This window comes from Labeo rohita, chromosome 16 (assembly GCF_022985175.1).
Source record: "Labeo rohita strain BAU-BD-2019 chromosome 16, IGBB_LRoh.1.0, whole genome shotgun sequence".
Taxonomy (NCBI): Eukaryota; Metazoa; Chordata; class Actinopteri; order Cypriniformes; family Cyprinidae; genus Labeo; species Labeo rohita.
Genome location: NC_066884.1, coordinates 25,684,372 through 25,711,241, shown reverse-complemented (window position 1 = coordinate 25,711,241; position 26,870 = coordinate 25,684,372). Strand labels below are relative to the sequence as shown.

The 26,870-nt window shown below is 36.4% G+C and overlaps 2 protein-coding genes across 5 annotated transcripts in view; one reads left to right on the top strand and one right to left on the bottom strand.

Moving 5' to 3' along the window:
- rapgef5b (Rap guanine nucleotide exchange factor (GEF) 5b) overlaps positions 1-21,643 on the bottom strand; it is an 84,875-nt gene extending 63,232 nt beyond the window's left edge. The window contains exons 1-7 of one of the 2 annotated variants that reach the window (XM_051131406.1): positions 21,367-21,643; positions 18,190-18,255; positions 17,712-17,818; positions 15,210-15,331; positions 14,814-14,982; positions 6,009-6,090; positions 2,257-2,308 (exon numbers count right to left, since the gene is read on the bottom strand). In XM_051131406.1, coding sequence (XP_050987363.1) covers positions 2,257-2,308; positions 6,009-6,090; positions 14,814-14,982; positions 15,210-15,331; positions 17,712-17,818; positions 18,190-18,255; positions 21,367-21,495 — 727 coding nt within the window. In that variant the 5' untranslated portion in view covers positions 21,496-21,643. The remainder of the gene's footprint in view (positions 1-2,256; positions 2,309-6,008; positions 6,091-14,813; positions 14,983-15,209; positions 15,332-17,711; positions 17,819-18,189; positions 18,256-21,366) is intronic. The other variant, XM_051131407.1, reaches the window with a different exon arrangement.
- On the top strand, positions 21,584-26,608 carry LOC127178501 (serine/threonine-protein kinase pim-2). Of its 3 annotated transcripts, XM_051131409.1 has the most exons (9): positions 21,584-21,669; positions 22,272-22,597; positions 22,756-23,478; positions 23,643-23,737; positions 25,056-25,106; positions 25,262-25,640; positions 25,747-25,923; positions 26,244-26,332; positions 26,486-26,608. In XM_051131409.1, exons 2-9 carry the CDS (start codon positions 22,288-22,290, stop codon positions 26,516-26,518), a joined length of 1,857 nt encoding a protein of 618 aa, XP_050987366.1. In that variant the 5' UTR covers positions 21,584-21,669; positions 22,272-22,287; the 3' UTR covers positions 26,519-26,608. The 3 variants fall into 3 exon arrangements, with proteins under 3 accessions (XP_050987366.1, XP_050987368.1, XP_050987367.1); XM_051131411.1 differs by lacking the exons at positions 21,584-21,669; positions 22,272-22,597 and adding an exon at positions 21,817-21,897; XM_051131410.1 differs by lacking the exon at positions 21,584-21,669 and having other exon boundaries at positions 22,199-22,597.
- The last annotated feature ends 262 nt before the right edge of the window (positions 26,609-26,870 follow it).

The window sequence follows — 26,870 nt, the reverse complement described above, 5'->3', positions numbered from 1 at the left end:
CACAATGAAATAAAGAAAACTGAAAATTGTACAGAAAATATGAACTGTTTTATGTATAGCTTCAAGATGCAAATACCACTTTATGCATGTCAATTGCAGTTTAGCGTTGGGGGAATACTTTAGAAAATGTGTCAAAAAAAACAAAACAAAAAAAAACAAAAAAAAACAACTTTACTATAAAGTTAGGGTTAGGGTTAGGGTCGGGGTTGTTTGTTAACTTCAGTTGATATATTACGGTACGTTTCAAGAACTATGAATGTACAATGAGTCATTTAATTTTTTATTACCAAACCAACCAAACCCTATAGTTAAAGAGGTTCATGTGAGCAGAATGCCGCTGAAGCCCTGGAGCATTATCTTTATTAACAAACCACATATTTGAAGTCTCAACAAGTACATTCAAGTACAAAAAACATACAAAAATCATAGCGGATTTGGGCATGGGTGAGAAATACCACAAGTGGAGTGATACAAACGGTCGGAGTTTTGATATCACTAGAATATCGCACTCCTCTCAGCCATTTAGATTCGAGAAAAAGTATCATTTGTTAACTTTACTTGATGCATTACATTTTAAGAACTATCAACGTACAATTAATTATTTAATTTTGATTAACAAATCAAAACTTATATTAAAGTGTTACTACTTTCTTTGACCATTAGTCATTTATCCTTGGGAAATACCACAGGTGACATGCAGGTCGTAGCTTTAATTGAGCTAAGTCATCACTAAAACCAGTTCACTGAAAAAAAAAAAAAAAAAAAAGTAAATAAATAAATAAATGTTCACTAAGTTTGTTTCAATTTGGACCAAAGCAGTGCTGTCCAAATAGGTGAGATGTTTACTCGCCTACTGCAATTACTAGTACTTTTTTTCCACTAATTTGACCAATTTGTGTGGATTTCTAGACCATTATTACACTGACGGGATAATTGGCCAGTCAGAGTGATGTGGCGGCATTGCCTCCTCTCACGTGCTCATGTGACTTTGTATCTGTATTCCTTTTGCCATTAAAGGAGAACTCCTTCCAGAACAACAATTCACAAATAATTTACTCACCCCCCTGCCATCCAAGATGTTCATGTCTTTCTGTCTTCAGTTGTGAAGATATTATGTTTTTTGAGGAAAACATTTCAGGATTTTTTTTCCATGTAATGGACTTCATTGGTGCCCTGATTTTGAACAGGCTCTGGGATGTGCGTTCACATACTATTGAATCACGTCGAAAGGTCACGCGGAACGTAGGCGGAACCACAGACCCAGTGTTTACAAAGCTAACGCGCAAAGACTAAGAAAGTGCAAGTAAGTCAAACGCTGTTTACAAACAAAAAGGTACAACAATGTCGGACGATTCTGAAGTTGTAGGAGAAAATAAGACAGAGTTTTTCGACATACTCTACCTTTTTGAGTACACAGACGATGATTTTGTGATGATTCGACGACATGATTCATAGAAGTTATGGGAAGTTCGGGTCATTTTACCGACTCGGATCTTTGAGTCCCGTTCAGCAAAATTCAAATTCAAATTCTTTTTGAGTCATTTTGTTCATTTTAGCAAAATCAGCATCACGTGACAGCCCCATAAGATGAACAAACGATTTAAAAAACCCAAAGACTCAAAACCGGTGAACTAATTCCAGTACAGAACCTAATAGGATGTTGCGTATGCGTGACTGAACGAATCACTCCCCGAGACGACTCGTTCTTCCCGAGTCACATTAAAGATTCATTCACAATGAACGAATCGTTCAAGAATGACCTGTTGACGCACATTCCAGTGCCTGTGCTACACAAGCTTTTGTGCTTAAAAAGTACACAAATTTTTATTTTCCGAAAAGAATGACTGGTCATTTCGCTAGATAAGACCCTTCTTCCTCGGCTGGGATCATTTAGAGTCCTTTGAACCTGTATTTAAACTGGACTTTGGAAGTTCAAATTCAGGGCACCAATCAAGTCCATTATATGCAGAAAAATCCTGAAATGCTTTTCTCAAAAACCAATTTCTTTACGACTGAAGACAAAGACATGAACATCTTGGATGACAAGGGGGTGAGTAAATTATCTGTAAATTGTTTTTCTGGAGGTGGAGTTCTCCTTTAACGCCACAGTCAAATGAGACATTTCCTCAGTGAACATGTCCCTGAGGATAAGTGAAAAATCTAGACAAATAATGCCCAAACACTGAAACTTTTATGGCACTTTTATGGGCCTATTAATAAAGACACTCAAAGCCTGTAACACAAAATAAGCCTTACTTGATTTAGTCTGTGCCTTGCGAGCCAGAGCCGCCAACAGTTCACTCTGCACCTATTAAAAGAAATTCATGGTATGAATCAGACTCAATGGGCTCAAAACTTACAAACACCTTTTATCACAAGCATGCTGCTGTTTGGAAAGCTATTCTGTGGGTCTGTGCTTGTTCAGTCTCTGAAGAGATACAATACTTTGAAGCTATGAATCGGCATGTTCAGCACTAAACTTCAGCTCTGTTTTAACAAGGAAAAAAGATTTCTCTAAATTGATTCATACTTCAGCAAGGGGATGAAAAAAGACATTACTTATTCTTTTAGCACGCCTGCCTTTGATTTCCCAACTGCTGTATTATTCCTCTGAGGATCCATAAGAACTTAACTCAAAACTTTCAAGTGATCTATTCATGATCTGACTGCACTCTTCACAAATCCATGTGATCTGAGTGAGACTCTGCATTGAAATCCCACAGCACACAGCACATTATGAATACAAATGTATCTAATCCATCAAGCATATGAAAGGAAATATCAGTCACTTATGAAGGGAAGTCCATCTGCTGTCTGACCATGTGAGGTTTGTGCATTAGTAAACCAGGTGTGTAATTGAGGGGTTTAACTGTGCTTAGTGGCCCATAAAAACGACATGTCCTATGGGGCCATCCGATGTGGCAGCCCCTGTTTTGAGTGTACAGGCTCAGGGCAAAGACAAATGGAGCTGGACTGGGATCTGTGCCACTGTGACCCAGCACAGGCCAGCTACAAATGATCTGCACTAAGTAACTGTTTCCACTAAAAACCTAGAGAAAAAAAAAAAAAAAAAAAAGAATGCTGTAAATGACCATAGGCATGATTTATGATTTCTGTCTTCACCACAGTGATTAGGGCATTATGATTTTTTGCAATGCGGAAAACGCGGACAGAATTGCAAAACCCAGTCATAAAAATAGAATTCACTGTATAAAATGGAACGTCATGGAATTTGATGCATTTTGGATGAATAAATCAAAACAGCATTTTCAGCCTCTACCGCCTCAATATGAGTACTGAACACATAAACAATTTCTACAACTGCTCTGAAAGTCAGTTAATGAGCATTTTACTACTTCTTGTAAAAAACAAACAAACAAGCAAAAAAACTATTGCCATATCATATACATACAGAAACTTAAAGGCCTTCACAGCAACTCGTCAAAATAAAGTTCAATAAGTTTAACTTAATGAATTATTTAATTTTTATTAACAAACTGAACCTTATAATGAGGAAAATAAAAGTTCAATAAAAGTTTAACTTGAAGAAATTATGACAGAAATATATTACTTCATGTAATGATAGTTTTACTGATAATAATAAAATTAAAACATTATTTTTAAAGAAATATTCACCAAAAAAATTATTTACAGAATGTATTTACCAGAAATGTAAACACACAACACAGTATTTCTAAATACTAGTGTTTACATACAAATTACGTCTGGCAAACGATTAATCGCGACTAATTGCATACAAAATAAAAGTTTGAGTTTGCCCAATATATGTGTGTGTACTGTGTGTAATTATTATGTATATAGAAATACAAGCACGTTCATGTACATATTTAAGAAACATTTACAAGTATATGTATTTATTATAATTTTTCTAGAATTTATATTATATATAAATAAAAATATTTTGTACAGAAATAACACATTTCTCTTAAATATATACATTAATTTGTGTGTATTTATATATACATAATAATTGCACACAGTACACGCACATATATTAGGCAAACTCAAACTTATATTTTGGATGCGATTAATTGCGATTAATTGCGATTAATCGTTTGCCAGCCCTAATACAAATACATACATCAATACGTACAAATATTTATTTTACATTATATGTGTATTTAGGGGTTGGGGTTGTATGTAGGGCTCCAAGGAATACTAATGATAGATTTGGGTCGATACACACAGAATAGTTGTTATTAAATTATTTAAATTATAAATTATCTAAAATTCTATATTTTTAATATTTTTAAAATAAGTGTCTTCGGCTTACCAAGACTGCATTTATTTAATCCAAAATACAGCAAAAACGTTAATATATTTTTTTGCAATTTAAAATAACTCTTTTCTATTTAAATACATTTTAAAATGCAATTTTTTCCTGTCAAGGCAAAACTGAAATTTCAGCAGCCATTACTTCAGTCTTCAGTGTCACATGATCCTTCAGAAATCATTCTAATGATGACCTCAGATAAAAGCTGGAATCATATCCACCTTTTTCTTCAACACAGAAGTAAGCCTCATTATCCGCTATAGCGAAATAACAAGAATAACTATGTGCAATAAACAAAAAAACTGCTTGCACTACAAACCAATGTGTTCATATTTAGGATAACAAATGAAAATAATATGATACGACACATCAATTTGCAAAATCAAGCAGCAAAATGAGGCGTTTTGTACAGTTAAAAATAGCTGGCAAGGATGAGATCAGAAGCCAGACCCATACCTGACCCATACCTAAGCCCGCTCTTACCTGAATAAAAAGGTGGATAGCCTAAAAAAAGCAGCTTAATTCTATTTAAGGTGGATAGCTTATACCATATAATAATTTATCTGTGAATAAAAAGAAAAAAATTGATAGTCTTAAACTTTACATAAATCTTCTGACAAACTTCGGGTAAACGTTTCCACAAATGCCATTTTTCCTAAGTTGATTTTACTATTAGGTCTTGTTCTAAATCCTGTAGTTACTGATTATGCATACAGCAGATGTGGCCTAAACATCACCACAAGCTACACATTAAAGATACAGTTCATTGATTAAGCCATCAAACTGCGCATCTCAACTGTACCAGCTGAACACAGCAATACAAAGGTTCAGGTGAAATTTATAGTGAGCATCATCAGTTCCCCAGGGTGTCCGACGCAAATGTCGACCCTCTCTGAATCACAGGAAGTGGCCTTATATTTCTGTTGCCAAGGTGACTGCAGGTGCACAAGCCACCTTGAGGAGAGGTTCTGCAACATTACCTTAATAGCTAGAAGCTAAGCACGCGCCGCATGGCCACAGTAATGTACTGATTCAGTCATTACACCAGAGCTGCTGGCTCTCAACCGGACAGAGCGCAGGTGGAACAGGACTTCAGTGCAAGTGAAAATGCTCTGTACTAAACCTTTTGTATATTGTGGGTAGAAGACACAGACAAGGACAGGTTCACTAGTGGTTAGATGTTTGTTTAGGTGTGAAATTGGTCTTACTGGATGTGTACACTTCATATTTCCTAAATGAAATCATTTGAAATGGGACAAAAAGCTCAAAAGAATAAGATGTGTGGCCCTAGACCATAAAACCAATCATAAGAGTCAGTTATCTGAAACTGAGATTTATACATCATCTGAATAAGCATTGGTGTACGGTTTGTTAGGATAGGACAATATTTGGCTGAGATACAACTATTTGAAAATCTGGAATCTGAGGGTGCAAAAAAATCTAAATGTTGAGAATAATCGCCTTTAAAGTTGTCCAAATTAAGTTTTCAGCAGTGCATATTACAAATCAAAAATTACGTTTTGATACATTTATGATAGGAAATTTACTAAATATCTTCATGGAAAATAATCTTTACTTAATATCCTAATGATTTTTGGCATAAAAGAAAAATCGACCATTTTGACCCATACAATGTATTGTTGGCTATTGCTACAAATATACCCGTCCAATCACAACTGGTTTTGTGGTCCAGGGTCACATATAGCTTTCTTACCGTTGAGGTGAGATGCTCCAAAGCTCTCATTTGAAGAACTTGATTACAAACATCAGATGGTTTCTGTGCATCTTCTTTATAGCTATAGAACAACACAAAACACAATGTAGTATTAGTCAACTTACCATTTTTTTTTTTTTTTTTTTTTTTTTAAATGGACATAGTACCATATTAATGGATCAATGATGTAATGGATCAATTATTCATTTTACAAATTCAAAAAAAAAAAAGCCATTTACACATTACACAAAAACACAAAAACATTTTTTATGGTGAATTTGTTTTTATTTCTTAATTACAATTCATTTAAACATTTTCCGGGGACATAAAATCAAAAGTCTCAGGATTAGTCCACTTCCTACTTTTCAATCTTAAACGCTCGTCTTGTCTTACTCTGCCTGGACTCTTTTTTCCGGTTCATGACAGTTAGGGTATGTAGAAAAACTCCCATCTCATGTTCTTAAAATCATCCTATATCGCCGCTTTACCTTTTTTGTTAAGGGTGTTTGATCTTGTTTGCATGTTCACTTTGCAAAGACTGGGTCGGTACTTCTGCAGTGATGCAGGATGATTTTGAAATGATTTTTGAGGTTGAGGGAGAAAATTGGTTGGAGTTTTTTGACATACCCTAAGTGTCTTGAGCCAGAATACATGGAGTTCAGGGAGAGCAAGACAAGACGAGCGTTTGAGATTAAAAAGTATTTAAATTGTATTTTTTTTAAATGAAAATACCCAATCATTTCGCTAGATAAGACCCTTCCTCCTTGGCTGGGATTGTTTACAACCACATATGGGATTGTTTGAAGCCGCATTTAAACTGCATTTTGGAAGTTCAAAATCGGGGCACCATATCAGTCCATCACATGGAGAAAAATGCTGAAATGTTTTCCTCAAAAAAGATTTCTTTACAACTAAAGAAAGACATGAACATCTTGGATGACAAGTAGGTGAGTACTTTATCTGTAAATCTTTGTTTTGGAAGTGGACTTCTCTAAATCTTAAAATATCAGATATTTTTACTTTTTTTATGAAAAAAGGTTAATTCACATTGTAACGTGTTTTGTAGTGTGACTGTGACGAGTGGGACGGTGCCGAGAGCCGTGGGAACGGAACGAGGCTGGTGGAGTATAATGATAATGAGCAACACCTGCGCCACTCACCAGTCTCGAGTCCCACGGAGGAGCTCCGGAAGGATAAAAGGAGGAGCGACGACAGTGGAAGATGAGAGAGGACCAGGCCTGGACTATATTTTGTGTTCCCATGGCTCTCAGCCCCATCCCACTCGTCACAGTGACTTTTCTTTCAGATTTTTTAAAACTTTCTATTAATGAAACAATACTAAAAAAAAAGTATAATGGTATCCACAAAAATATTAAGCAGCACAATGGTTTTCAGCATTAATAATAATAATAATAATAATAATATTAACCCCCGATTTCACAGACAAGGCTTAAGCTTAATGCAAGTCTGAGCTGTTTCAAATGAAAGAAACTTGCACTGACTGATCTTAAAATATGTCACTTTCATTGTTATGTCTCAAGATGCACACCAGTAAATGTTTTTTTTTTTTCTAAGCATGTGTATGAAAATTAGTTAAATGTCCTAACTATGGCCTAATCCTGGCTTAGTATAAGCCCTGTCCGTGAAATCGGGCCTAAACGTTTCATAAGCACCAAATCAGCATATTAGAATGACTTCTGAAGGATCATGTGACTCTGAAGTCTGTCGTAATAATTCATATGAATAAATTACATTGTAAAATATACTTAAATACAAAGTAATTGAAACTAGTAACATTACACCATGGGTTGCCAAGTTTTCAAAACAAAACCCGCCCAATTGCTACCCAAAACTAGCCCAATCTCATTTCGAGGGGGGGTCCCCCGTTTAAAAAATATATATATATATATATATATATTGCGCTCTGAAGGATAAAATGCGTTTTTTGTTGGGGTTTCCCTTGTAAATTTACATTTCAGGGGCTAAACATGACATTATTGGGGTCGATTCAACCCGTGGACATTAAAAAATCCTGAAAAAAACACTATTCCTGTTTTTCGAAAAGTAATGTATAAATTTAATAAAAAAAAAAAATACACTCACACTTACAAAATATAAGGAAAACATGTTACTACTTTTTAATGCATAGTATAAATGATTCCTAAAATCATATGAAACACAAATACCAAGTGTTTCTTATGTATGACCATCTGGCAACATCACTGTAAGGCAAAAAACATTCTTTTATTGTCAAAATAAACCGTTCAAAACACAAACATTACTAATTTTAGACAACAGAGCGTCTGGTGACACACTGCTGTGACTGTGCTGGATTGAACATTAGCAAAACCTCAAAATAATGTCCCAAATCACAATAGCTTAATCAGGCCATATGGAGGCGCAGACAGAGGGACCTAAAAACAGGTCTGATCTAGCTAAAGATGGACATCCTGCCTAGACAAAGCCATTAGGACAGAACCTGACCGACTTTCCCAGCAGACAGGAAATGATGCGGAGGGACACGACCTATAGCTCAACTTCCATTTACGTCCACTGACCTCCTGATTACGTGCTGTTTACTAGTGCTAAACGTCATTGATCTGGGCAAGTGAGGCCAGAGCTGCACGATTCTTTATGACTCACAAGTGGTCAACAAAGTTCATCATTGAGTATTTTTTAGATTTTACTTTCCCTTCCAATATTTTCACTGGCCTCAGCATTTTTTAATTTTTTTTTTAATTTTAATTTAAATGTATATTTTTTTTATTTACATGTATAATTTGAGATTCTAATTATTAATATAATAATTAATATAATATCATTTTTACATTTAATTCATTTTAATATTATTTAAAATATTTATTCTTATCATACATTTGTATGTATATAAATAGTTTTAAAGTTGCAGAGTTTTATACAATTAAATTTAATTTTTAAAGAATTGTATTTTTCGGTGTAATTTTATTTGCATTTTAATAATAAAATAAATATTTATTATCTATAATAAAGTGACAGTTTTGTATTTTAATAAAATGTTGTTTTATTATAAAGAATTGTATATTTTACATTTCTAATGTTATTTTGAATGTATAATCTTTAAATTTAATATTTATTTTAATGTCATTATTATAGCACATTTTTGACATATAAAGAGACTTGTAAGCTGTGTATTTTAAAAAATATTTTAATATTTCAAGATTTTAAAAGCAATTATAAAGACATAACAATTACAGCAAAGATTTCAGAACTTTTAAATCTCCTTGAGGAGCTAAAGTCAGTAATCAGTAATGTTTCAAAACTTTTGAAAGATGTTATGAAACAACAACAAAGCATAATAGCACAGACAGAAAGTGCAGAGGCAGTGAGAAAACAGACAGTTGGCCTTCATCTTATACTAACATATCTGAGGTGATGAGATATGATTTGACAGACAGCGGAAGGTCAAAAGGAGAACGCTGTGCAGTGGGGCGACACTCTGAACAGGTTGGGTCTGTCTGAATATCAGAAAGTGAGACAGACAGAGCCTGGAGCAAAATCATTCATCTGTCCTGCCCTCACAGGCGTGCTCTCACATAGACATCTGCTGGTGAAGGCTAGCACTGCAGCTGACGTTACTACATTAGTATGCTCATTGAAAGATCCTGAATGATGACTGTACATTAGATTTTCTAAAAGCCCTACAATCATCTACAAGTGCTGTCCATATTACAGGTCATTGGTTTTGTAAAACATGGTTCGCGGATTATGCCAAGGCCCATTTGCCTATTGTAATTTGTGCCTTAAAGGGACAGTACATCAAAAAAAAGTCAATGTCGTTCCAAACCTGTATGACTTTTTTTTCCTGTAGAGTGTGAAAGATATGCCAATAGAATTTTTCCATTGGCTTTTGGATTATTACAGTAAATAAGAAAACATTTATGATTCTTACACAGTCTTGACAAATCAATACAACTTGTATGAGTCTTGAAGCCTAAAAACAATCACTCAAAATAAGCTAAATGGATTAAAGGGATAGTTCACCCAAAAATGAAAATTCTGTCATTAATTGCTCACTGTCACGTCATTCCAAACCTGTAAGATCTTCGTTCATCTTCAGAACACAAATTAAGATATTTTTTAATGAAATCAGAGAGCTTTCTGACCCTGCATAGACAGCAATGCAACTGACACGTTCAAGGCCCAGAAAGGTAGTAAGAACATTAATAAAATATTCCATGTGACATCAGTGGTTCAAGTGTAAGTTTTTGAAGCTACGAGAATACTTATTGTGCATGCACAAAGCAAAAATAACACTTTATTCAACAATTTATTCTCTTCCATTTTTTTTGTTTTCTTTGTGCACAAAAAAGTATTCTGATACCTTCATAATATTACGGTTGAACCACTGATGTCACATGGACTATTTTAACAATGTCCTTACTACCTTTCTGGGCCTTGAATGTGTCAGCTGCAAAACATTCTCACTCCCAACATACTGACGCTTGGTCAGGACCCCTTGGCGTCACTTTTTGACGTTCAGGGTACCCCTTTCTTTTTTTTTTTTTAAGATTTATTTTTGGCCTTTTTGCCTTTATTATTATAGGACAGATCACAGCGGACAGGTAGGGAAGTGGGAGAGAGAGAAAGGGGCCGGAATCAGGAAAGGTCCTCAAGCCGGGATTCGAACTCGGGACGCCCGTAGCGCTTTTAGCTGGGTTAATAGACTGCATGCATTTGCAAAAATAGAAATCATTTTATATAATTTAATACTTTCATAGATATTTTAGAGCTCCTAACTACATTAAACCTACCCACTTCTGAACAATATAAAACATGCAATAGGCAAATAAAAGTACAGCAACAGGTATTTATTACAAAAACTGACCATAAAAAGATGTATAAAAGTATTACAAACAAGTTGCGCTGCATTCCAAGTCCTACAATATCTTTATGCGAAGAACAGAGTAAATCATAAGGTTTTAATCGCTGAAGATGCTCTCACTCCCGCACATATCACATAAAAAAAAAAGATATTCCCGAACTTGTTTAGCATGATGCAACTTGTCACAAGAAACACAAGAGCCAGTGGCATTTCACAACCAAAGCTGATGTAACGCTTCTTCTGGCAGCAATTTTTAAACTGCACACAGGATGAGCTTTACTGTGGATAAAGACAGCAATCGCGTCTATTTCTCTCAGAAAGGAATCATTTTGCATTCGAAGAGTTGGGATATTAATAGTTTTTAAATAAATTTTGACTGTAGTTGTATCTATATCTATGACTTTTTCTATGTACACAAAAGGGCTATTTCTCTCAAATATTGTTGCCTGTGAATTGAATGTTCATTTCTCTACCATAAGCCATTTCCAAAGGCATTTCAGAGAATTTGGCAGTACATCCAACCGGCCTCACAACCGCAGACCACATGTAACCACACCAGCCCAGGACCTCCACATCCAGCATCTTCACCTCCAAAATTGTCTGAGACCAGCCAACCGGACAGCTGCTGCAACAATCGGTTTGTCCTCATCAGGGTCTCGACTAGGGATGTCGCAATTCTCAATATAATATTGAACCGTTCGGTACAACCTCCACGGTTCAATACGTGCTTGTGAATTGCGGTTTATCGGTTTTGCATTTAAATAACTTCCTTGTTTTATTTCTCTCGGAATTTGCTGTATGTGTGGAAACGCTTCCCCACTTTTATTTGAAATAGCAACACACGCAGAGCATTTTCCATTCTAATGACATGCAATGACAAGCCTTTCTAAACCTGTTGTCCAACAAGAGTTATAATAACAAAAGTTATAAAAAACATTATAAATTGTTTTTAATTCTCAACATCAGTTGGGTGTTTGAAATAACTTCCTTATATGATCTGATGTGGATTCTTTTCACAGAATGATGCAGACAATAAATTCTATACTCATATTCAATGTATGTTGATTATGAAAATGGCTTATGAAAATACACGAGATGGCTTGAAGAACACAGATAAACCATATATTATTGTAGACGAGTGTTTATTGTCCTTACATTTCGTCATTCAAAACGTTTAACGTTATATTTTTTTATCCAGTCACAGACTCACAGCAATAGCCATGCCTTTATCCACATTAGAGAAGCTGGAAAGGAACGTAATCAGTGCTACTTTGACGCATATGTGGATTTACTGCACGAGGAAGGTGCAAAAAATAAGAAAAAAAAAATAAGCAGACATATACTAAACCACGTATACTAAAACAAAAAAAAAAACACATACTGAAGTGGTAAGATATCAGAACCGAACCAAACCGAAAACCGTGGCTAAAAACCGAGGTACGTATTGAACCGTGGACTAACTGTATTGTTGCATCCCTAGTCTCGGCCTGACTGGAGTTCGTCGTCACAACCGACTTGAGTGGGCAAATGCTCACATTTGATGGCGTCTGGCACTTTGGAAAGGTGTTCTCTTCATGGATGAATCCCAGTTTTCACTGTACAGGGCAGATGGCAGACAGCGTGTAAGGCGCCGTGTAGGTGAGTGGTTTGCTGATGTCAACGTTGTGGATCGAGTGGCCCATGGTGGTGGTGGGGTTATGGTATGGGCAGGCCTATGTTATGGACAACAAACTCAGATGCATTTTATTGATGGCATTTTGCACAGAGATACTGTGATGAGATCCAGAGGCCCACTGTTGTGCCATTCAACCACGACCATCACCTCGTGTTGCAGCATGATAATGCACGGCCCCATGTTGCAAGGATCTGTACACAATTCCTAGAAGCTGAAAACATCCCAGTTCATCCGGACATGTCGCTCATAGAGCATGTTTGGGATGCTCTGGATCGGCGTCTATGACAGCGTGTTCCTGCTCCTGCCAACATCCAGCAACTTCGCACAGCCATCGAAGAGGAGTGGACCAACATTCCACAGGCCACAATCAACAACCTGATCAACTCTATGCGAAGGAGATGTGTTGCACTGCGTGAGGCAAATGGTGGTCACTCCAGATACTGACTGGTTTTCAGACCCCCCCCCCGGACCCCCCAATACAGTAAAACTGCACATTTTAGAGTGGCCTTTTATTGTGGCCAGCCTAAGGCACACCTGTGCAATAATCATGCTGTCTAATCAGCATCCTGATATGCCACACCTGTGAGGTGGATGAATTATCTCGGCAAAGGAGAAGTGCTCACTAACAAATATTGTATTGTGCCTTTTGTGTCAGCATATTGACACCAAAGGTTTCTTATTTAAAGCAATGGAGGACCCTGCACAACAAAAAAAAAAAGATGCTAAAGGGTGTCAAAAACTGATGCAAAAGGGGTCCAACTGGCGTTGTTGTCTATGCAGGGTCAGAAAGCTCCCAGATTTAATAAAAAAATATCTTAATCTGTGTTCCGAAGATGAATGAAAGCCTTACGGGTTTGGAACGACATGAGGGTGAGTAATTAATGACAGAATTTTCATTTTTGGGTAAACCATCCCTTTAAATCTGAACAGAGGTAGCAAACAGGAACTAGAACATAAATAGTGCTGCCAAGACCACTAGGTCCAAATTGGACTACTTTAACACTGTTGCCGTGGGTTGTTTTTCATGTCCGCAGGTTGAAGCGACTTCATCAATGTGATATTTATCCCAGGGGAACCCCGCCAAAAATGTGTATTTTACCCTACGGAACGCGGGGTACCCCGATTTTTAATGGGGGACCCCTCTCGAAGCACGATGGGGCTTGGTTTGGGCTAGAACCGAGTAGCAATTGGCGGATTTTGCTGTGAAAACCTGGCAACCCTGAATGTAAATTTAGGAAAGTAGATATTAATTCAAAGAAAATCATATAAGTGTCAAAGAAATATCTGTTGATACAAACTTTGCTCATTGGCTTAAAAGGCTTGTTTGAAAGTAACAAAAAAAAATTTAAAAGTTTATAGGCCTTACAGACAAACAGATTTAACAAAGAGATGTATGGGTGTATGTAAAGAGATGGGTGTATGTCGAAAGCCACCGGACCAAACCGGAAAACAGATATTATCATATTTGTTTGTCTGAGAAAATATTAACAGAACTGATAGTGATATCTATGGGTAGGTGATATCTTGCTGTGATATCTGAGGCAATCAGCTAACCTAGCAAGTTGTTTTTATTGTTGCCATTTTATTTTTTTTTAATATCCAAATGTTAGTAAGAAGAAGAAACCTTTTAGATATCAGTCTGCATATGTGATGGACATTGGTTCTGATTGTCTTTGATATCTCCTTTAAATACATCTTAAGTAAAACAGCTCCATATTTAACGAAATAAACACACAACAAACGCTAACCTTTTTTTTTTTTTTTTTTTTTTTTTTTTTTTACAGAATACATACTGTAAAAGACGTTTGTTGTGCATAACCCCCATTTACTAAATTCCACTTTCTGTCAATCTAATTCAAAATGCAATTCACTTCAAACACTCATGGACTGAAACACAACAAATTCCTATATTGTTGAATTTTGCCCAATCCAGACCTCCAGTTGAGGTCCACTGGGAGAAGTGCTAATTCCAGAACAGACGTAAAACTTTAGCCTCCATCAAAATAATCTTTTATATCCCAAGCCAAGAAAAACAATCCAATGGGTAAATGATCACAACTTACATAGTAATTAAAAGCCTCTTTTGTACATGTTTAGCTCTGCTAAGGTAATCAGTAGAGGTTGTTGTCAGGTTCAGGCACGTTCTGTTAGTACTGGATGGTAAATTAAAAGCTATTAAGTTTTACAATCCTGTGGGACAAGATACTTAATGACCTTCGACCTATGAAAAAACACTATCATTAAGCTGTATGTGTAAACGTGTGCTCACCGCTTCTGGGTTCCACCGCGAAGCTGCACGCATGGGACCAGCTGTAGCAGCAGATGTACTGCACTCAGCCAGTTGACCTGATTTCTGAAATCACAGCTCTGGGCCTCACATTCCTCAAAGGTGAACTGGTACAAAGACCTGGAGTCCTCAAACACATTGTTCTGCTCCACTGGACACAACAGAGGAACAACTGGGTTTAACATCTGATACAAAGCAGTCTAGACAAAGCCTATGCAAATTTTCTTTTCTGCTTAGGCACCTCATAGGGAGTCGGAGCTGCTTTGCAGATTCGAAACACATGTAGTGGTTATAATATAATCAACAAGCCATTCAAATTTTACAGCATCTGCTTGTGCGTCCGATCCAATCATTCACAGTAACGGTATATTTATGCACCTGAAAGCAGAATGCCCATGTCCAAGAGAATGTTCCAGATTTTGGAAGCTATTGCTCTGTTCTGGATAAATTCACAACGATCCATCAGCCATTCCACCAGCTCCAGACCAATGTACGTCCTCCTAAGAATATGCCAGATGAGAACAGGAAAATGTTTTACAGATTAGTTTTATCAACCAAAATAAAACTATGATAAATAAATAAACACTGGCTTATTGTTTAAAAAAAGATTTATAAAGCACATTTACATTTTTGTACATTTTGTTAATTTTGAAATATGTAGATTGTTAATGCGACTTGGTAAATAAACCTGTAAATTCCAGTCAGGTTCTCAGACTTAAGTTACAATGTTAATTTGTGTAATATAATATTTCATGATTGAGTGATGTACTGTATATCTGAACGAATTTCTGTTGAACGATGAGATATTTTGAACAAAAAAAGTTTGATTTAAATAGTGATTTGGTGCAGAATCTGAAATGTCATATTTTATATCATAACAAATGTTTTAATATGATTCAAAATTTCAGTATGGTGTCAGACTTTTGGGCCCAATTATATGCGATACAATATGTGATTCATCATAATAAAGGGATAGTTCACCCAAAAATGAAAATTACCCCATGACTGACTCACCCTCAAGCCATCCCAGGTGTATATGACTTTCTTCTTTCAGACAAATACAATCAGAGTTATATTAAAAAATGTCCTGGATCTTCCAAGCTGTATAATGGTGGTGAATGGGTGTTGAGACTTTGAAGTTCAATAAAGTGCATCCTAAAAAGTGCTCCACATGGCTCTCATGGCTCCTCCTGAAGTGAAGCGATGCATTTGTGTATAAAACACCTATGTCATCCAATGGAACGCCACTCTCTCGTGAACGTACATACAACAGTTAGCGGAAGCTAGAGATTATGGTTTATAAAGTTTTAAATATGGATATTTTTCTTACACAAACACATCAATTTACATCAGAAGGCCTTTATTAAAGGAGAAATCCACTTCCAAAACAAAGATTTACATATGATGCTCTCACCCGCTTGTCACCCAAGATGTTCATGTCTTTCTTTCTTCAGTCGTAAAGAAATTACGTTTTTTGAGAAAAACATTTCTGCACTTTTCTCCATATAATGGACTGATATGGTGCCCCGATTTTGAACTTCTAAAATGCAGTTTAAATGCGGCTTCAAACAATCCCAAATGCGGTTGTAAATGATCCCAGCCGAGGAAGAAGGGTCTTATCTAGCAAAACGATCTGTTATTTTCATTAAAATAATACAATTTAAATACTTTTTGACCTCAAACGCTCGTCTTGCCTTTCTCTCCCTGAACTCTGTATTCTAGCTCAAGACAGTTAGGGTATGTCGAAAAACTCCAATCATATTTTCCGCCTCAACTTCAACAATCATTTCAGTAAGTAACGACCCAGTAACGACCCAGTCTTTGCAAAGTGAACATGCAAAGAAGATTAAACACCCTTAACAAAAAAGGTAAAACACTGATATAGGACGAATTCAGAGTTGAGGGAGAACATGAGATGACAGTTTTTCAACATACAAACAGAAGTTGGGAACAGCAAGACAAGACGAGCGTTTGACATTAGAAAGTTTACAACCGCATTAGAGATCGTTTGAAGCCGCATTTAAACTGCATTTTAGAAGTTCAAAATCGGGGCACCATATCAGTCCATTATATGGAGAAAAATACTGAAACGTTTTCCTCAAAAAAACAATTTCTTTACGACTGAAGAAAGAAAGACATGAAAATCTTGGATGACAAGGGGGTGAGTACATTATAAGTGAATCTTTGTTTTGGAAGTGAACTTCTCCTTTAAGCCCTTGGAATCATGTGGAGTACTTTTTATGATGTATGGACACATTTTATCAGCCTTCACAAAAAAATAAATAAATAAATAAATAAAAATAATAATAATAATCATAATAATAATAATAATTCACAAAATCACAACAGCCATACACGGTCATTATAAAGCTTGGAAGAGCCAGCACATTTTTTAATAAAACTTTGATTGTATTCACCTGAAAGAAGAAAGTCATATATAATAGTCAACATTTGAAGTGGATTAGAACCTTTCATCAAAGTTGTCCTAAAACCAAAACAATACCCGTTCTTGTCTTAGGACACCTTTGGCTAACTTTCTTGATCCACTACAAATGTTGACTACTGTACACCTAGGATGGCTTGAGGGCGAGTAAATCATGAGGTAATTTTCATTTTTGGGTGAATTATCCCTTTAAAGGCCCGTTCACACTAAAACAATAACTGTAATGTTATATAATTACTATATTAACATCCACATCGATGGAATTTTATTTATTTATGTTTTAATTTTAAGAAAATGTGGTTTAATCATCTATGGTCCTGAAATACCCCAACAGCACACAAAGGTTAAAATTTATGGCTATAGTCATCAGCCTTCGGCGGCCCTTAAGGCTATATTTTATATATAACTAGAAAACATACGTTATTGCAATATCCTACCTGATGATTCTTGCCAGTTTAATATGTGCTTTCCAGTTATCCTGGCCATTGGATAAGAAAGCATTCCTCAGCGCTCGACCGGCACAAGGCACATTATTCACACAAGCCTTCATAACACATAGAGAGCATTCTTAAGTCATGATAAAGCGGAAAGATTTTGACTACAGTATAAAATCTGATAACATTGTCAAGACAGAAACAGAATTAGAGGGTCAGAATGAAACTACAACAAGATATTAAACAATATTTACTGAAAACATACAGAACAAATGGCGTAAATACTCTTCATGTGTTTCCCATGATGTTTTTGTAACAATCTCGACCTGTTTCTTAACAGTTATAAAACCAAAAACAAGTGCTGACAATAACTCAATTCGATCCATCAAGCGAATTGCACTTTCACACCACGAAACAACCAGATTTTCAAGTCACTGAAGAGCCCAGAGCAACAACGGGTGGTAAATGCCTGCTGATATACCTTGTGTCTAGTCTGTCCTGCATTTGAACAACAGATGGACTCAGGTGGCTGCTTCTGAGATATAATCTAACAGGGAGAGAAAGAGGTTAAACATCTAAAAAAAACAATACAGCTCCTTGTCCCGAGACAACACACTCTGTCTGCTGTTTCTTATCGGCAAACAGCAGCGATGACGATTACATAAAACATTCATTCATATCAACATCATGTCTGGGTTTTCCAATTCAACCACATTTTCTTCATAAAACATCAGTTTGTTGAAAGGTCAGATTAGTTGAGACATCTACTTAAAAGTGATAAGATAAACAAACGACTGTAAAAACAATAAAAGCTATGTTGTATTATCAAAACACAGGCAACAGAGCTGTGAGATAAACAGGTAGCTGACAGAATTGTGTCTCCAAAGAAACCACAGTTGAACAAAGCGAAGCAGCCTGTAGTGAAAGCCTGATAGCCCATTACTCATTGTGTACTTTAGCTAATTGACTTATGTGGGTTGTTGGGGAAACACACGGTGAAGTCATTTTTGTTGTCAGTGTAAACAGCAGCTCAAACCTCCATGTCTAGAATTTGTTGAAACAACCATAAGACAGGGGCCATTTATTAATACTATTATATAATGAAGAGATCAGCAAACACATAAGGAGCTAAAAGCTGTTTTAGTTATTATTCTGTTTCATACATTAGAATTATGAAGTGGGTCATCATTATTTTTACTACCTTTCCTTTTGTGCAAACAGATGTCAAAGACGGCAAATTTGACTTCACTTCAGCAAGAGCATTGCTCTGTGAAAAAAAGTGTCTTGAAACATGCAAAAAGCAATATTGAAATTATATTTCACAAGCAATGTCTTGTGTGTATATATATATACATATATATATCAGAGGTTGCGTTAACCGAAAATTCTCCGTCATTGGCAGAATTTTTTTTTATCATTGACAGAAAAATATGAAGGCCGTCCGTCATTTTGACAGATTACACTGAGGGTGATCTATTGTAAATTGTAGCTGTAATTCCCACCCCTGTCCAGTTGGTGGTCAGTGCGCTCCAGTGTGGCAGCAGAGCAGGGGGATCCAGAACAAAAACGAAACTATCACGAATGTTTTCGCGTTTGATTACGCACAGGCGAGTACACAGAAGCTACAACGATCTATTACATCACATTAAAGAGTGCCAAAACGGTATTTATTGCTTGAATTTCCTAAGGAAGTTGACAGAATTTGAAATCTGAAACTTTGTTTCATATCCAAAGTAACGCAAAGCCTATTGCTATTTATTGGAAGGAAGACGCACTATGTACTGTCCATTCATCAACTGAAAACAGCACAGACCAAGAGATCGACTGTGATTTAAGAATCAATATTGGTTCATTAAAATGAGTTAAAATGAGATGATTCATTCAAATCGAGAAATCGATTTTTGTTTTTTTGTTTTTACCCAGCCCTAGCGTATTTTTTAAACACTGCACTGTCATCCTGTAGGTTCATGATTAAAAACGAAACCGGGTAATAACAGATTATGACAGAATTCTTACGACGGACAATGTTAAAGTCTAGAGCAACCTCTGATATATATATATACTTTTAAAATTCTTTAGAATAATACAATTAGATTTATGACCGCATTGTAATTAATTCATTTTTTTGTGAGAAACTGATACATAATATTTTTATTCCAAATTGTACATTGTTGTAAATTTTATTTCATATAAAATCCAAAACAGCATATTACAATGATTTCTGAAGGATCGTGTGACACTAAAGACAAGAGTAATGGCTGCTGAAAATTCAGCTTCGCCATCAGAAAAATAATTACATTTTAAAATATATATACTAAAACAGATAACAGTTCTTTTAAGTTGTAATTTTTCTTTATATTACTGTTTAACTGTATTCTTGATCAAATAAATGCAGACTTGGTGAGGATAGGATTTCATTAAAAAAGATTATAAAAATCTTAGACCCTACCAACCTATTCTGGCGTACATACATAAATACATATACACATTATAGATACACTACCAGTCAAAAGTTTTTGAACAGTAATATTGTCATTGTTTTTAAAGAAGTCTCTTCTGCTCACCAAGCCTGCATTTATTCAATCCAAAGTACAGCAAAAACAGTAACATTTTGAAATATTTGTACTGTTTAAAATAACTGTTTTCTATTTTAATATATTTTAAAATGTAATTTATTCCTGTGATTTTAAAGCTGAATTTTTTGTATCATTACTCCAGCCACATGATCCTTCAGAAATCATTCTGATATTCTGATTTGATGCTCAAAAAAACATTTATTATTATTATTATTATTATGTTGAAAACAGCTGAGTAAAATTTCTTTGATGAATAGAAAGTTAAGAATAGCAGCATTTATCTGAAATATAAATCTTTTGCAACATTATAAATGTCTTTATCATCACTATTGATCAATTTAAAGCATTCTTGCTAAATAAAAGTATTAATTTCTATCATTTCTTTCCCCTAACAAATAAAAAAATAATAATTATACTGACTCCAAGCTTTTAAATGGTGTATAATGTTACACAAGTTTTTTTTTTTTTTTTCCAGATAAATGCTGATCTTTGGATATTTCTATTCATCAAAAAATCCTTTAAAAAAGTACTCAAAAAAGTTGTTTTAAATATTGTATATAATAATAATAATAATAATAATAATAGTTTCTTGAAATCTTAATTTCTGAAGGATCACATGACACTGAACACTGGTGTAATGATGCTGAAAAATATTTTACACAATTACTGCTTTTACTGTATTTTGGATCAAAGAGAAATCTTTTATAAACTTTTAAAAACCTTTGACTGGTAGTGTATATAATCAATTTACCAACTAAAACTTATTTATATCATTTAGAGGTCTCGCCCTTATTAGACTACATATAAAATATCTGAAATATCTTTTAGCACTGACAATGTCTTTGTGTTGCAGAAAAATTCAGTTAATTCAAGGTTTAAAATCCCACCCAACTGGTTTCCCTTTAACCAATCTCATATTACAGCCTGTCCAATGAAATGAATTAGTTCAGCTGTTCTCAAAGTCACTGTTGGGAGCAATTTCCAAAACAAACTTTAAACAAATACTACACATACATGTACCACACCACAAGGACAAGTAGCTACAATAAGTGCAAGTGTAGTCAGTTTAGAAACACACTTACAACTTCCAGGTTCTTCTTAAACTGAGAGCCATTCTTCAGTAATAGAGGAGGATCAGTTCTGCTCCTGTGATCTTCAAGGACTTTACTTATGAGACCCTTAACAGAAACAGTCGGACTCTTGTCCACCATCTCCAAGTCCAGGACAAATCAGCACAGCTTGGAAGTGAAAAGCTCGGATTCCCACATAGAAATCAGTAACGGTTGTTGAGGAACAGGCGTGCACATGAAATCGATAGTCGTCTATAACCATAAAAAGTACAAGGCTCGTTTACACACAGCAGACATCGTGACAATGGAAGACACGTGAGTAAACATAGGTGTGGGGTTGAAAAAGGTAACGTGTCACGTGACCTGGGTGGGCTGTGCTTATGAGATCACTGATAACTGTGGTCAGTGCACCTGAATTTAATTATTAAAGATATTACATTCATTTTTGTAACTGTGGTAAACGGATAGTTTTGTAAAAGAGTATCCTGTTATTACGCTATTTAAAAATCATGATCCAGAATATAATTGGAATTACATCAAAAAGTACGGTACTAATGGTAATAAAGTGACATTTACAGTATGCATGTTTTCGTATGATCCTCTCAGCGATTAAGACACGCTTGAAACGAAACATATTATTAATGTAGAACTGATATTGTGCATTATACAGCGCGAACAATGTAAATATACGTAATTTCTGCCTGTGTTCGACTTGAAATCAAAAAGATAAATGACAAAGCGTTTATTAATCATTTAGAGAGGGTATAATTGTGCGCATTGCGCCCTGCATTAAAACAAGAAGATTAAAACGTCATGTTTTTCCGCGTGACTGTGGGTGCTAGATGTTCTAAATGTAGATGTGACATCATAAAACGAATGTAAAACATTCTGCAACTCTCATTTTGCTTATTTTGCAGCTAAATCACGGTAGTGATGGGTCAGCGTAGTTCTCGTTGCAAAGAGGCAGAAAAAGATTTTGGGCGCGAGTACAATTTCCATCATGGTACACCGCCACAAACTTTCACCAGTTTGGTCGAAGCCCACCCATTTCCTCCAGGTGTTGGAGAGGAGGATGTAGGTAGGAAAAAGAAGAAAAGGAAGAAGGAGGACACCTCTAAAAAGGAAAAGAGGTTCAGGTTGTGGAGGTGGACCTCTTGTTGGAGAGCTGGTCAAAAAAACAAGACCAGCTCAGCTCAGGGTGAAGATGAGGCTCAGGGTAGTGATGCATCTAGAAGTCGTGATGGTAAATTCCATGTTTTAGGACTATGTACAAGGATCCAAAATGTTAAATAATAATTTACAGCTTAGATGCAGGAATATGAGAGTCCTCAGTGCTGAATGCGATTAACAATTAGTATTTTTTTATTAACTCGTTTTGATTTATATTATTCCTCTCATTAGATCGGTTCATCTGTACTGTAGAGAACCACAATCATCAGGAACTTTCGCCTATTGACCCTGAAGTCTCTCCTGCAGCAGAGGAACATCTAGCTGTTCATCCTGATGCAGATGTCCTCCATTCTCCAGTATGGAGCGACAATGTGGCTCAGACTTCAGTTGATACTGCATCAGACCTGAGCGCTGACATCGTACAGACTCTAGTCCTTCGTACCGCATCTGACTGGAGTATCGACTCCGACCTGACTCCAGTCTTTACCACATCGAACTGGAGGGCTGATGTCGCCCAGACTCCAGTTCGCGCCATGTCAGACTTGACCCTTGACATTACCCATACTCCAGCACGCATTGTGTCAGACTGGAGCATTGACGTCACACAGACTCCAGAATGCACTGCATCAAATTGGAGCGCTGACGTCACCCAGTCTCCAGTACACACAGCGTCAGACTGGAGCATTGACGACGTCACTCATACTCTAGACTGCGATGGTTCTTATTGGAGCAATGCTGTCACCCAGACTCCAGCACACACCGTGTCGGACTGGAACACTGACGTCACCCAGACTCCAGTCCAACGTACTCCTTCTGATTGGAGCATCGACGTTTCCCAGACTCCAATCTGCACCATGTCAAATTGGAGCGTCCAAACTTCAGATAGTTCCACACAGGTCTCTGTGTCACCTCTGACAAGGCAGCCTGAGAATAATGGAAAGATGAAAACTGAGGGTAGGTTTACCGCTGCAATAACACAACACACACACACTCTCTCTTACTATAAGATACCATATCAAACCATTTTATTTGTCACTTATTCATTAAACAAGACAAGAATTTGACAACACTCTAGGCAATGCTTGATATTTCAACTAACCTTGTTTTTCCTTTCATAGTCATCAATTCTTGCCACTATGTGATCGGTGACATGCTGGGTGAAGGGACCTTTGGAGCTGTGTATAAGGGGAATCGTCTGCAGGATGGCTTGAAGGTTTAATTTTTTTTCCTTAATTTAAATAAAAAAATGTATATATATATTTACTACAATATCTAGTTGACAGACTGATAATCTGAATTGGATTAATTTGACCTCTGCATTTATCGTAAATGTATATACAGTTGAGGTCAAAAGTTTACATACACCTTGCAGAATCTACAAAATGTTAACTGTTTTACCAAATAAAAGGGATCATCCAAAATGCATGTTATTTTTTATTTAGTACCGACCTGAATAAGATATTTCACATAAAAGACATTTACATATAGTCCACAAGAGAAAATAATAGTTGAATTTATAAAAATTACCCTGTTCAAAAGTTTGCATATGCTTCTTTTTTTGTTGTTGATGTTTATATGTTTTTTTTTGTGATAGTTGTTCATATGTCCCTTGTTTGTCTTAAACAGTTAAACATCCTTCAGGTCCCACAAATTATTTGGTTTTTCAGCATTTTTGTGTATTTAAACCCTTTTCAACAATGACTGTATGATTTTAAGATCCATTTTTTTTTCCACTGAGGATATCCGAGGGACTCTTTTGCAATTACAATGCATTAAGAGCTGGGGGGTGAAAACTTTTTGAATTTTAACGGTAAATTTAACTTATTTGGTCCTCATTTGAAGTATCTTCTGTAGCTTCTGAAGGGCAGTACTAAATAAAAAAAAAAGATGATATTTAGGCAAAATAAGAAAAATGTACACATCTTCATTCCGTTCAAAAGTTTTCACCCCCCGCTCTTAATTTATTGTTTTTCTTTCTGGAGCATCATTGAGCGTTTGAACCTTCTGTAATAGTTGCATATGAGTCCCTCAGTTGTCCTCAGCATGAAAAGATGGATCTCAAAGTCAAACAATCATTGTTGGAAAAGGTTCGAATACACAAAAATGCTGAAAAACCAAAGAATTTGTGGGACCTGAAGGATTTTTCTGAAGAACAGTGGGCAGTTTAACTGTTCAGGACAAACGAGGGACTGATTAACAACTATCACTAAACACACAAAAAACACAGCTGTGGATCATTCAGGTAACAACATATTAAGAACAAGAAGTTTTAAGAATCAAGCGTATGTAAACTTTGTAACGGGGTCATTTTTATAAATTCAGTTATTATTTTCTCTTGTGGACTATATGTAAATGTCTTTTATGTGAAATATCTTATTCAGGTTAGTACTAAATAAAAAATAACATGCATTTTGTATGATCACTCTTATTTTGGCAAAACAATTAACATTTTGCAGATTCTGCAAGGTGTATGTAAACTTTTGACCTCAACTGTAATTTTTAAACAATCTGTTTATTGTTTTTTTTATTAGGTAGCAGTGAAATATGTCACAAAGACAGAGAATGTGGAATACATCAGTATCGTAAGTAGGCTGTGCTCTCTATATTCTCCTTTGTATATGCACCTTAAAACATCTCATATTAACATAGCTGATTTTTCAAAAGACAAGCTGCCATTGTCATCATTTTCTGAAATACCAGTCTAAGTCCTCATCATAAAAAAATGTATTTCCTCTAGCCGGGTTATCCCAAGCCCCTCCCACTAGAGGTTGCACTGCTCATCCTGGCCAACAGAGGCCCCAGCATTCCAGAAATAATCCAGCTGCTAGACTGGCAGGACCAGCCTGACCATTATATTATGGTGATGGAGTGCCCCTCGCCCTGTGAGGACCTGTTTGGTTTTGCAGAACTCTGCGGAGGCAGCATCGATGAAGCCTTAGCTCGTGACATCATGCGGCAGGCAACACAGGCTGCCTATATGTGCTGCCGACGTGGCGTTCTACATGGCGATATCAAACTTGAAAACCTCCTCATCAACATGGAGACCCATGAAGTCAAGCTAATTGACTTCGGGTGTGGTGACCTCCTTAAGAAATCAGCCTACAAGATATTCGCTGGTGTGTATTATCCCTCAAGCCATAAAATTGGAACCATTGTTGTGAATCATGTAGCACCACATGCTAATGGACAACTTACAGATGTTTCAAAATCTTCTTCCTCCAGGCACTGATCAGTACTGTCCCCCGGAATATACGGAGAAGGGCCAGTACAATGGAAAGCCAGCAACAGTCTGGTCCCTTGGTGTTCTCTTGTTCGCACTGGTGTGCGGGGATTATCCCAACACTGATGACTTAAACAAGATCAATGAAAACAGCTTCTCCAAAGCTGGCTTGTCAGTAGGTGAGCTTTTCATGACAATGAAGAAAACAAATTGTATAAAGATTCTTTAGAGCAGGGGTGCCCAAACTTGGTCCTGGAAGGTCGGTGTCCTGTGAAGTTTAGCTCCAACTCACCTTAACACACCTCTCGGAAAATTTCTAGTATGCCTAGTAAGAGCTTGATTAGCTAGTTCAGGTGTGTTTAATTGGCATTGGAGCTAAACTCTCCAGGACAGGGGCCCTCCAGGACTGAGTTTGGGCACCCCTGGTTTAGAATAACATGATCAAAGAAAGCAAGTCTGAAGTTCAAGATAATTATCTTTTTTCCATCATTCTTCACAGAATGCTGCCATTTGATTAGTTCTTGTCTTCAGCAAGAGCCAGAGCAGCGGCTTCGATTAAGCGAGATTCTTCTCCACGACTGGTTCAAGGTACTAAGCCTAAGATCAGCTAAAACATACTTGTTTTATGAAGAGTTTGAAAGTCTTTTTTGAGGATTTCTTGTAACTATAAGACTATAGACATTAGCTTAGGGAACATTCTTCTGAATTACTTATGAAAATCTGATTTTTGTTTTGTTTTAGGTCACAAACCTGGAGAACCTGAAAACAGTGTGAAGAAACGGACCCCTGGTGTGGCTTTTCAGTTGTGGCCCCAGCTTCCAAATTTCCTGTCATGGCCCTAGAGCAAGTGTGCTCAACCCTAGTCCTGGAGATCAACTTTCCTGCAGAGTTCAGCTCCAACCCTGACCAAACACACCTGAACCAGCTAATTAGGATATCAAGGAGCACTTGATAATTATAGACAGGTGTGTTTGATTAGGGTTGGAACTAAACTCTGCAGGAAAGTCGATCCCCAGGAACAGGGTTGAGCACCCCTGCCCTAGAGGTTCTTTCGAATAGGCGAGAAAAACAACTTAACCTCAGATCTCCATGTCCTAGCCCCCAACATGTTTCTGTCAATGTATTC

Bases quoted from the DNA above. Each gene is read 5' to 3' on its own strand.
- LOC127178501 (XM_051131409.1), top strand. From the start codon at position 22,288: ATGGGTCAGCGTAGTTCTCGTTGCAAAGAGGCAGAAAAAGATTTTGGG. The intron at 22,598-22,755 runs GTAAATTCCATG...TCCTCTCATTAG, and splicing joins TGCATCTAGAAGTCGTGATG to ATCGGTTCATCTGTACTGTA. The intron at 23,479-23,642 runs GTAGGTTTACCG...TTCCTTTCATAG, and splicing joins TGGAAAGATGAAAACTGAGG to TCATCAATTCTTGCCACTAT.